This window comes from Zingiber officinale, chromosome 6A (genome assembly GCF_018446385.1).
Source record: "Zingiber officinale cultivar Zhangliang chromosome 6A, Zo_v1.1, whole genome shotgun sequence".
NCBI classification, from domain to species: Eukaryota; Viridiplantae; Streptophyta; class Magnoliopsida; order Zingiberales; family Zingiberaceae; genus Zingiber; species Zingiber officinale.
The window spans coordinates 140401687-140413998 of NC_055997.1; the positions used below are offsets into that span (position 1 = coordinate 140401687).

General features: G+C 39.3%; 1 protein-coding gene across 2 annotated transcripts; it reads right to left on the reverse strand.

Annotated features, from left to right (window-relative positions):
• Nucleotides 1-300: 300 nt before the first annotated feature.
• Nucleotides 301-1880, reverse strand: LOC121994499 (transcription factor SPEECHLESS-like). 2 transcript variants are annotated; one of them, XM_042548510.1, is made up of 4 exons: nt 1337-1876; nt 1033-1231; nt 707-951; nt 301-621 (listed from the first exon to the last, which is right to left on the reverse strand). In XM_042548510.1, exons 1-4 carry the CDS (start codon nt 1721-1723, stop codon nt 556-558), a joined length of 897 nt encoding a protein of 298 aa, XP_042404444.1. In that variant the 5' UTR covers nt 1724-1876; the 3' UTR covers nt 301-555. The 2 variants fall into 2 exon arrangements, with proteins under 2 accessions (XP_042404444.1, XP_042404443.1); XM_042548509.1 differs by having other exon boundaries at nt 707-1231; nt 1337-1880.
• Between the last annotated feature and the right edge of the window lie 10432 nt (nt 1881-12312).

The following is a 12312-nucleotide window of genomic DNA, read 5'->3' on the forward strand; positions in this document are numbered from 1 at the left end:
TTACTGATCTAGTTATATTTCACCAATCGATTACTATACCATAGCAATCGATTAAATGATTGTTACAAAGGCACAGAATCATTCTCAATTGATGGGTAAATCTCTCAATCGATTGAAAACAATAAGAATGGCAAAATGAGTATTGAGAACCTGATTTGATAATGTTAAAACTTACTTATTTAGATATTCCGTAACTTCATATCTACTGGTTCGGTAAATTACAATAAGTTTTTAATTTATTTTGGGCTTAATAGTAAAATAGTAAAATAAGACAAAGGCAATAAGTATTTGTCTGCCGTGAACCTATTTCGTCAAAATCTGCCAAGACTGACTGATCATACTTAAGACATTAGATCGGTGAGAATTAAGCGGAAAGACTGCATTAAAAAAATAATTTACAGCACTAATTGGTTATTAATTAGTTTCCTGGCTAATTAATTAATAATTAGACTTGGACTTGATTGCAGGTGCCTCCCCCATTCTATTTAATTTGCAACCGACCACACTTTCACCTCCAGATACGATAGGAGAAATTTAGATAGACAACTCTTGCTGTTACAAGAATGTTTGTTGGATTTCTTGCGCGAGTTCTTCAGCACTCAGCTCGCATTCGATTCCAATCTGTCCATGCATAAGACGACAAATCGAATAACTATTCGGTATCCTTTCTCGGTTACTAAGCTTTGATTGAAATAATTACAGCTACCTTAATAGTGAAGGAGTTGAGCACGGTGTCTTCGTTAACGTTGGTGCTGATGCTCACGTGGAGAATCTCCATAGCGAGGCCCTCGAGCGCCGCGATTATCTTGAGAGCTTGCCCGGGGATGCGATGCGACACCGTCTTCAAAATCACATTCGGGCCCGAGAACTTCACCACCACCTCTGCCACCGCCGACTTGGAGTTCGCCGCGGTGGTGGCGACGACGCTACTAAAAGAAGGAGATGACTCTGCTGCTTGAAGTACGGTAGGGGAAAGGTAAGCCTGATGCTGTGCATGTGGAGGTAATTGAATGCTCGGCATGTAAGGTTTACCGGGCTGAGGAGTCTTCGGACTTATCGGGAGAGCCATTCTCGGGCTCGGTGGCGGCGGCCTGGGGCTGGAGCAAACAGGCCTTGGACTTATCGCCTCGCTGTAGGCTTTTCTCTGCTTCTTGGCCTTCAGGGAGTGTAGAACCTGCTGCAACTCTTTGATGTAATCAACAACTCCTCCTATGATGGATGCTTGATCTCCCTGACGACATCATCATCATATATATATATAGATTCTAAGAATAGAAAACAAATTCAAGGATAGAAAGAAATTAAGTTCAGTGGCTGGTCATGATCATCATCTCACTCTCTTTGCGTAGAAGCAAGGCATCAGGGAGCGGAGCACCGACAGGTGCTCGTTCATTTGCTTCCTCCGGTTGCGCTCCACCGTAATGTGGGACGTCTTCTGCTGCCCATCTTGGCTGCCGGGGTCTTCCGCCGCCGGCGAATCCAGCTTTCTTCGCTTCTTCGAAGCGTGGCGTTCGTCGGCGCCGACCTCGAGAGTCCTGGAGCGCGAGCCAATTACTTGAGAAGCAACCAGAGTCGTCGTTTTGGGGCCAAAGGGAGCTCTCTCTTTGCTACCACTGACGGCATCCTCAAACGTCTCGAGGATGCTAAATAAGTCCTCCGGCGGGGAGTCACCTACCATATCAGTTTGCTCGAAGAGATAGGAAAAAAGGCCTACTTCTCCCATTGCCACAATCAAAACCTATAGATCTCCTCTGATAATAAATACTTCAAACTTCAAGTGTGAGTGAGTGCTGAAAGCCTCCGAATTGGTGGAGGTGTGGCCTAAATCAGCAAGCAATGGCAACTTCCATGAAAGAGGCCAGGCGGTGGGAAAAGGGACCGTTTGCGGATATATGTTTTATGAATTGGTACCGTGCATGGCATGGGAGCTTAAAATTGAAGTAGATGCATGCTCTGCCTGCACATTCAATTGAAGGGCTCCAAAACTGCACTGCTGCACAGAGATGCTCTGGTTTCTGGATACTAGCTAATTAAATGGCGAGATTGGAGAGGGCAAAGGGAGAGAGGAGAGATGGGGGACGTGTCTCACTAATTAACTACATCACCAGGCTTCTTAATTCACCTGTTGGGCTCTGCATTCAATTTGCTTCGTGCATTCTCTATTTCATGCATCCTCTCGCAAGGTAGATTAAAACACATGGGTACATGCATCCAATTCTTTTACAGAGTATTTAATGACAGGTGACAGTAAACATATATCAGGGCTTACAGAGTTACCATTAGCTGCTGCAAAATGAAAAGTTGAAAGTTGTTTTCAAAATAGCGTTCGTTGTCCAAACTGGATTTGAAAAGGTGCATTGCCCATATAAATGTAAAAGGGTAAACATGATGCACTTGCATCTTTTTAAAAAGGCATCCATTCAGCGGCATTTAATAAATGTAATGAGTAGTCTTTACTATCTAAAAGCAAGAGCATTAATTTCAAGATTGCGCAGTGATCAAGTGTACAATGTCAAGGGCTTGAATGGGATCACCAAAAAGATACAGCGTCATGTTTAATGAAATGGATAGAAGAGAAAATAGGAGATGAAAGAAATGGTTATGGATCAGCCGTCATCTGCATGCGTTAATATTACGTTCTTGATCAGTTTGTCAGAGAAATTTACTCCCTCATTTACTGCTCCCAACAACCTGTACAGGCACATAACAATGAATGAAAACAGTCGCTAATCAATTACCAAAATGCGGCCACGTTCAAAAATGAAGGGAAATGTAAGGGAAATGAATTGAATGGCACCGCGGAAGAGGCATGAAAGAGAGAATAATATTGAGGATAGGCGCGCTGTCGGAATCATTTTTGATCCTTTAGGCATCAACAAAAAAAAAAATTGACCTTTAATAGTTTTTTTAAAATAAATATTAATTTTAAAAAATACATTTTATATAAAATTAAGTTTTCAATTTTTGAAATGTAAATAAATTTTTATATTTATGTTTTAATAATAAATCTTTTTAAATTGATAAAATTACTAAATTATTTGGTCTTTGAATTTATTTTTTTATAAAGTTTAGTAATTTAAATGTTGTTTTTAATTTGAATTTATTATTTCTTTTAAAACTTTAATTCTGAAAATAAATTTAAACTATCAATATCAAATAATATATAATATTTTAAAAAGTTTTCAAAATTCAAATATTTTCCTTTTAAAAAATTATTATTAAGTAATTTTTACTTTTCTACCACGTATTAAAAAATTAAAATTATTTTAATTTATCTCAAAATATTCAAATCTATTTTAAAATGAATAAATGACATCATCAAAATACAATTAAAATAATTAATTAAAGTGGAAGTTTCATTTCGTTTTAATCAAATTATCTATTTTTATTAATTACAAATTTTTCATGAAATTTTAATTATATATTCATTTCATTTGTAATTCTTTGGAAGAAATAAAAAAGATATGAATCCATGTTTTTTTAATTATTAAAAAAAATAATAAAATCCTTCAATGTGTTGGTGTAATTGATCTCAGATTAAGATTGACTAGTTTGATCAAACTTGTGTTAACTTGAGTTTGAGTTTCAATGTTTGATCAAGATGTTAGTGAGATGTCAAGTAGACCAAGGTTGACTAAATAATTGACAGTAAAGAAGAGTCGAGTATGTTAAAATTAACCCGATACTTAATGATAATGAAGTCAAATAGGCTAAAGTTGACCAGATACTTAACAATATTAGAAGTCCAATAGGAAGTTAGCACGAAAAGTTAAGTAGGTCAAGGTTGAACAGATAGTTGACGATGTCAGAAGTCCAATAGAAAGCTGACACGAGAAGTCAAGTAGATCAAGGTTAATGTGATACTTAATGATATCAGAATTCCAACAGGGAGTTACGTTGGCACGAGAGTCAAGTTTATTAAGGTTGACCAGATCATACTTGATGATCCGGCGGCAAGAACGGGGGACCCCCTTTCTGGGAAGTCAACGCCACGGGGAGGTCAAAGTATCCGACGTCCAACCGGAGAAGCGGAGATCGGTCGACCGAACGGGGTCCCAGCTGAACCAAAGACGACCCAACGGGACTAGGGGTTCCGACGCTCATTGAACAGAGACATATGGCCGAGCGGATACTGCAAACAGTCTCCACAAGAGCACATTACCGGGAAGCTCCTAAGTGGACCAGCACGAACGACCGGTCGAACGATGCTCATGACTGCCGACTGGTAGGACGCTCGGCGCAGGAACAGAAGATACAGGACAGAGAAGCATATTCTGACAGCGAGCATGTTCGACGATTGGACCATACGCAGGATCTTATGACAGTAGGTTCCCTTGTCACATCATAGACGTGCTCGGACTGTAGCAGTATGGTGTCAGGTAAGCTTGTCTAACAAGCACATACCGAGGTATGGGCTAAGGACACGTATTTGCCTCGGTAGGCGTGTGTGAGCTCCTTCACAGCTCTATATAAGGAACCTTATACTTCGCCGGAGGTATACATTCTACGATATTTGGAGCCACTTCTTTGTTGTCAAGCTTTGCCTGACTTGAGCGTCGGAAGGTCGTCGCCGGGAACCCCTTCCCGGCCCGACTTTCTTGCAGGTTCGCCGGAGGTTCGTACGACCGGTCGGAGATCTACGTCAACGACTCGGAGAGCGCCACGTGCCCAGCGTCCGTTGATTCAGCGTTTGGACAGGATCAATTTGGCGTCGTCTGTGGGAACGCTCCTGCATCCGATCGGAAGCAATAGACGAAGCTGGACGACCACACACGGTGATGCTCTCCACAAAGGAGCTCGACGCTCTAATCAAGGCAAGAGCAGCTAAGCTCGTGGAGCAACAGAGAGAGAATGCGCAAGCCGAGCGGCTGAAGCAGCAAACAACGTTAGCATCAGGTGGCCGAGCGGAAGCACCGCCTGCCACGGTTGCATTTCATCGGGCTCTATTCCGAGCATCTCCTGAAGTCGCAACAGGCAAGGCTCCCCGAGCAGATGCCTCCCCCGAGACAAAGATCAAATCGACATTCAAGGGGGAGCACCGCCGAGCGGATGAAGATGGATTGGGACTTGGATCAACCATGAAGCGCAAATTATCTCCAGCCTTTCCGGGGCAGGGTGAAAGGTGCGCCAATATAATGTATGCTACATATTTTCCATTTGGCTGTATATTTGAAATACAGGAAGCAAAATGTTAAAAAACGCAATTGACATTATCCGCCGAGCGGCCTATCTCCATGATGTATGAGATCCAAGCCACCGACTCAATGGCGAAGACCCCGTGTCGTTCGGCCGGGCGTAAAAATTATCCGAGCCAAGTCATCGAAGACGAAGACCCCTCGCCGCTCGGTAGGGCGTATATCATCCGTGTTAAAATTAGCCTTAAAGGCCGTCGAACTCCGACGTTAAAAATCGAGAGACGAGCCGGCGTCTATAAACCCTCCGAGCGAAAGACCGTCGAGCTCCGACGTTAAAAATCGAGAGACGGGCCGGCGTCTATAAACCTTCCGGTCGGAAGACCGTCGAGCTCCGACGTTAAAAATCGAGAGACGAGCCGGCGTCTATAAACCCTCCGAGCGGAAGACCGTCGAGCTCCGACGTTAAAAATCGAGAGACGAGCCGGCACCTATAAACTCTCCGAGCGGAAGACCGTCGAGCTCTGACGTTAAATATCGAGAGACGAGCTGGCGTCTATAAACCCTATGAGCGGAAGACCGTCGAGCTCCGACGTTAAAAATCGAGAGACGAGCCGGCGTCTATAAACCCTCCGAGCGGAAGACCGTCGAGCTCCGATGTTAAAAATCGAGAGACGTGCCGGCGTCTATAAACCTTCCGGTCGGAGGACCGTCGAGCTCCGACGTTAAAAATCGAGAGACGAGCCGGTGTCTATAAACCTCCGAGCGGAAGACCGTCGAGCTCCGACGTTAAAAATCGAGAGACGAGCCGGCGTCTATAAACCTTCCGGTCGAAAGACCGTCAAGTTCCGACGTTAAAAATCGAGAGACGTGCCGGCGTTTATAAACCCGCCGAGCGGAAGACCGTCGAGCTCCGACGTTAAAAATCGAGAGACGTGCCGGCGTCTATAAACCTCCGAGCGGAAGACCGTCGAGCTCCGACATTAAAAATCGAGAGACGAGCCGGCGTCTATAAACCCTCCGAGCGGAAGACTGTCGAGCTCCGACGTTAAAAATCGAGAGACGAGCCGGCGTCTATAAACCCGCCGAACGGAAAACCGTCGAGCTCCGACGTTAAAAATCGAGAGATGAGCCGGCATCTATAAACCCTCCGAGCGGAACACCGTCGAGCTCCGACGTTAAAAATCGAGAGACAAGCCGGCGTCTATAAACCCTCCGAGCGGAAGACCGTCGAGCTCCGACGTTAAAAATCGAGAGATGTGTCGGCGTCTATAAACCTCCGAGCGGAAGACCGTCGAGCTCCGACGTTAAAAATCGAGAGACGAGCCGGCGTCCATAAACCCGCCGAGCGGAAGACCGTCGAGCTCCGACGTTAAAAATCGAGAGACGTGTCGGCGTCTATACACCTCCGAGCGGAAGACCGTCGAGCTCCGACGTTAAAACTCGAGAGACGAGCCGGCGTCTATAAACCCGCCGAGCGGAAGACCGTCGAGCTCCGACGTTAAAAATCGAGAGACGTACCGGCGTCTATAAACCTCCGAGCGGAAGACCGTCGAGCTCCGACGTTAAAAATCGAGAGACGAGCCGGCGTCTATAAACCCGCCGAGCGGAAGACCGTCGAGCTCCGACGTTAAAAATCGAGAGACGTACCGGCGTCTATAAACCTCCGAGCGGAAGACCGTCGAGCTCCGACGTTAAAAATCGAGAGACGAGCCGGCGTCTATAAACCCTCCGAGCGGAAGAAGACAATCAAAAGGACTTGTAATCGCTATTAATATCGTTTGACCAACTATGCGTTCTGCTCGGCCCAGTACCCAAAGGTACTTCATCAATATCCAGTGAATAATCTCTTGTCGAATTAGAATATATTCGTCTGAGCGGATGGTATTCTCATGGCGCCGCTCGACCCAACTGATGGTCCTGTCAGTCGAACTGATCGCCTCCTTCGACTAGACTTGAAGGGGAGGCAAGTGATCCGGCGGCAAGAACGGGGGACCCCCTTTCTGGGAAGTTAACGCCACGGGGAGGTCAAAGTATCCGACGTCCGACCGGAGAAGCGGAGACCGGTCGGCCGAACTGGGTCCCAGCTGAACCAAAGACGACCCAATGGGACTAGGGGTTCCGACGCTCGTTGAACAGAGACATATGGCCGAGCGGATACTGCGAACAGTCTCCACAAGAGCACATTACCGGGAAGCTCCTAAGTGGACCAGCATGAACGACCGGTCGGACGATGCTCATGACTGCCAACTGGTAGGACTCTCGGCGCAGGAACAGAAGATACAGGACAGAGAAGCATATTCTTACAGCGAGCATGTTCGACGATTGGACCATACGCAGGATCTTATGACATCAGGTTCCCTTGTCACATCATAGACGTGCTCGGACTGTAGCAGTATGGTGTCAGGTAAGCTTGTCTGACAAGCACATACCGAGGTATGGGATAAGGACAAGTATTTGCCTCGGTAGGCGTGCATGAGCTCCTTCACAGCTCTATATAAGGAGCCTTATACTTCGCCGGAGGTATGCATTCTACGATATTTGGAGTCACTTCTTTGTTGTCGAGCTTTGCCTGACTTGAGCGTCGGAGGGACATAGAATCAATTGGTGCGATCTATTAGGTTGCAATAGTTGCAAACAAAGTCCCACATTGAAGACACATGGAAAGGGTCATAGACTTATAAGGGAAAGATATCTCCATTGGTATGAGACCTTTTGTGTAAAACCTAAAAATAAAATCATGAGCGCTTAAGCCCAAAATGAACAATATCATACCATTGTGAAAATATCTAAATTCTTTTGATCCTAATAATTGGTATCAGAACCAGAACTGCCAGAAGGACTAACCACCGACTGTGCACAAGAATCATGGTCCAACTGAGTCATATGTGTGAAATATTGACCTCTAACGAAGGAAGTGAGGACCCCCATGTCTGGATCAAGACGGTCATACACCAGGCAGAAAAGTCCTAGTTGTGGCTAGGTAAAAAAGTCTTAGTAGGTCAGTTAGATCGAGAGACAGAAAAGTCCTAGTGGATCAAGGATTAAATGACATCAAGCGAGTAGGCTTGAGTAGGAGGTCCTTCGTTTGAAGGGGGGGGGGGGATTGTTCGGTTGCAATGGTTACAAACAAAGTCCTACATTGAAAATACATACAAATGATCATGAATTTATAAAGGAAAATATATCTACATTGATATAATACCTTTTGGGTAGAGCCCAAAAATAAAAGCATGAGGACTTAGGCACAAAATGAATAATATCATATTATTATGGAGATATATAAATTCTTTTAATCCTAACACAATCAATTGACTAGGTAAAAGTAATCATTCTACAAGTCTAAGCGGTCAAATTTGACGTGGCAATCAATTTGAGTAAGATTAATTGATTGGCAGGCTTCGTCCCAAAGAGCTATCTTATAAGTAGGGTTTCATTTGGAGGAGAAGATGTCGATTGTTGGAGATTATTAGGCGAAGTGTTGGTGCATCTCTGGATCAACAAGAGGTATTCTCGATCAACAAGAAAGCATCCAAAGCAAGTTCCTCATTGTAAAGTCAATTTCTATTTCATTTGTCTTTGCATTTATTTTCTTGTTGTGTTCTTTATAAGTGCATGCTGTAAGAGGATTTTCCACCTCTGGAAGGTAATCGAAAAAATGTTCATAGTGGAGGGAAATTACTAGTAGGCATTAGATTAGTCGACTAAGAGGCGTATACCAAGTAAATCTTAGAGTTATGCATGTGGCAACGTCGGTATTGATTCAAGTTTCCACTGCGCATTCAAATGACAAGCACGAAATCAAGACAAGAAGTAATGAGAGCTATTCATCCCCACCCTCTAGCTCGTATGGGTCCTAATATAATGATCTAAAGCAATAACAATGTGCATATCTTTATATTACAAAATTATCTAACCATATTAATTGTGAATAATATATCTTACTAAATAATCATACCTAATAAAAATTTTAAAATTTTCAATCTCATATGTTGTTAAACAAATTGTTTCACTTTTATTTTAGAATCATCACTAGTTCTACACGCTTATATAAATGAAATTTGATATGTTATTACTTTAACACTTTTCAAGATGACTTTCACTGTTTGTAATAATGGTTTATGACTCAAATTAGAAACATAGTCTTGTAAAAATTTCATCATTTTTAGAAGAAAATAATGAGTATATATATATATATATATATACACCAAAGAAATATTATAGCATTAAGAGCATCCACAATGAAAGCTTTTTGTCGACATGTCAAATGGAAGAAGTGGCAAGGAACTCCTTCTAATTAAGGTTGGGAGCGGCTCCCCTCTCCTAATTAATTTTTTGAAAAAATTAATTTTTATTTTTATTTTATAAAGAAAATAAAATAGTAAAGTATCTCATTGTTCAATGGCAAAAAATTAGTCATTGAACAAACAACTAATTTTTTTTTTTTAAAAAAAAGAATCTATAAATACATCTTTATTTTTTTTCATTCATCTTACCACCTTCTACTTCTTTGTTCATTTCATTCTATATGTATAATTTTATTAAAGATGGATAAAAATTTTAGTCCTTCTTTTAAAAATCTTTTGAATTCTTTAAATATAAAAGAAAACACATCTTCCCAAAATATCTGCATTTATCCAAATATTCAATTTCTTAATTTTCTTCTCACATGCTTTACCCTCCAAATTTATAAAATATTTTATATGTTCCACAATATCCTCCAAATTTCTCATATTTTCAAAGTAAAAAAAAACTTGACTAATCTAAGTAACGTCACCCCAGCTCCTTTTGGTATGCATTCACCCTAAGATTGGTTGGTCATGGGCAACCAATTTGAGATGTCATCTCTATCATACATATTTTTTCCTTCTCAACTATCAGTCATGACTTCAAACGAATCAAGAAGGGCTCGTATCAATGTATCTATCAACGAAAAAGAATTCATAGCACCATCATTTGTTCCAAGAACTCAATAGCCACCACACTCATCACACATGGAGCACAAATATGAACCAGAGATAGATGACTCGAAACGAACAGTTTGGTTTCCTGATGAAGATGTAGTCCTTGCAAAATCATGGGTCACTATCACCATTGATGCAGTCATTGGTAATGACCAAAAGGATTGAGCATTTTGGAAACATATTGCTAATTACTACTAGAAGCATCAGCCAGTCGAAACTGTGTCAAGAATTTGGAAGCGGTGAAAATCTCATTATTATAAGTTCACAGCGATGGTGAATTGATTTTTTACAAATTACAATAATTTTAATACTCTTCGTTAAAGCGAATGGAGTGACAAGAATGTATTAGAGAACACACTAAATATGTAAAAAACTAATAACAATAACAACAACTTCAAGTATATTCATGTGTGGAGAGTTCTCAGAGAGTATGAGACATATATTCCATAATCAGTTCGACATTATTCTAGCAACAAGACAAGGACATCTAAATCAAGGGATGACACTTCCACATCAAACCCAAATATGAGTGTTGATGTGGACGACTATAAAATCTTCACTCATCTAATAGGGAAAAAGACAACAAAAAGGAAGAAAACATCCAAAGTTAGAGAGACCAACAAAATAGAATAAAATATCGACACGGATTGATAAGATATTAAAGAATATCAAATAAAAAAATATAGCTTTGCCAGAAGTCCGGGTCCTTAATAAGGATTTTAAAATTCTTATCAAGGATACTAGTAAAATTATATCAAACCAATATTATATACAAGAGAACGTAGTTAAAAATAAATAAATAGAGACGTAACTTGATATATATGTATTATATTTTATATATATATATATATATATATATATATATATATATATATATATATATATATATTAAATACATATTCTACATAAAATATAAATAATATATAAAATATATTATTTATATATATAATGTAAAATATATTAAAAAGTGGGACAAAAAGAAGTTATGAGGTTTTCCATAAGAGAGATAGTGAGATTTTTTTACTTTTGATGTGACATTAATATAATGTTGATATAGTATTATAAGGACCATAAAAAATCTCCCCGCGAGCTCTTACTATAGGAGATGCTTTAGTCATATCAAAAGATATTAAATTAAGACTACAACCACACAATGTATATAAAATTCTAGAATTTATATCTAATAAACTTTTTTATACGCCTTGTTATTTTCTTTTCATATCAGACTCATTATCATATTCCTATCCTTTTATGTCATTTATATCAAATTTATTTTTTTTATTATACTAATAAATGTATAAAAAGACTTTCCTAATATATCATCTACTTTTAAAAATTCTATAAAATACTCTTTTATTATTAAAGATATTCTTTTATTTTGATTAGATTTATTGAATATCTATATATCTTAATATACCAGATATTTATTTTTGATAACCTACATCTAGTACAACTACTGAAACGTACGATTTATTTCTAATATTAATATATTTATTAACTCATTTTATATATTATGGTAAAGATAATGATTAAATTTCACCATTTAAAATATGTTTAAGGTGTTTTTACCGATCAAATTATGCAATCGTTTCAATTAAATATAAAAGCCATTGTTATATTTATAAATCTTCTCATTTGCATCCCAAAATGACAAATTTTTTTTTTACAAAATTTTTAATTATATTAATAATTTATATTAATATATTCCTCCAATGCTATGTTTTCCAAATTTAACTTTTCTGGTAAATCTTGATTTCATTTTTAAATAATATCATTTCAACATCCAATCAAATATTCATATTTTATAAAATCTTCACTACTTGATCTATTTCAAGACTTTTAAATTTGGAATTAAGATTTTTTTTCAATTTTGACATCATTCTTTTACTAATTTAGTTTAATTAATTTTTACTAAATAATTTATAAATAAAATAAAATATTTTATCTAATTCTTTTTTAAGTACATTAGTTATCTCCTATTATATTTTTCTTCATTTATTAGAATGTAATGAATAACGCATAAAAAAATATTTAAAATTTTCATCATTTGAAAAACATAAATTAGTATCTCTAATTTGAACAATATGTTCTAGTTCGAAAGCGAAGAAGATTGCAAGCTAAGAATATAATTGAAAGTTTGACTAGTGAAGACTCCATGTGGTCTTACAACACAAAAATGTCAGTACCGAGCCGGAAAGGGGTTCTCGGTGTTGGCC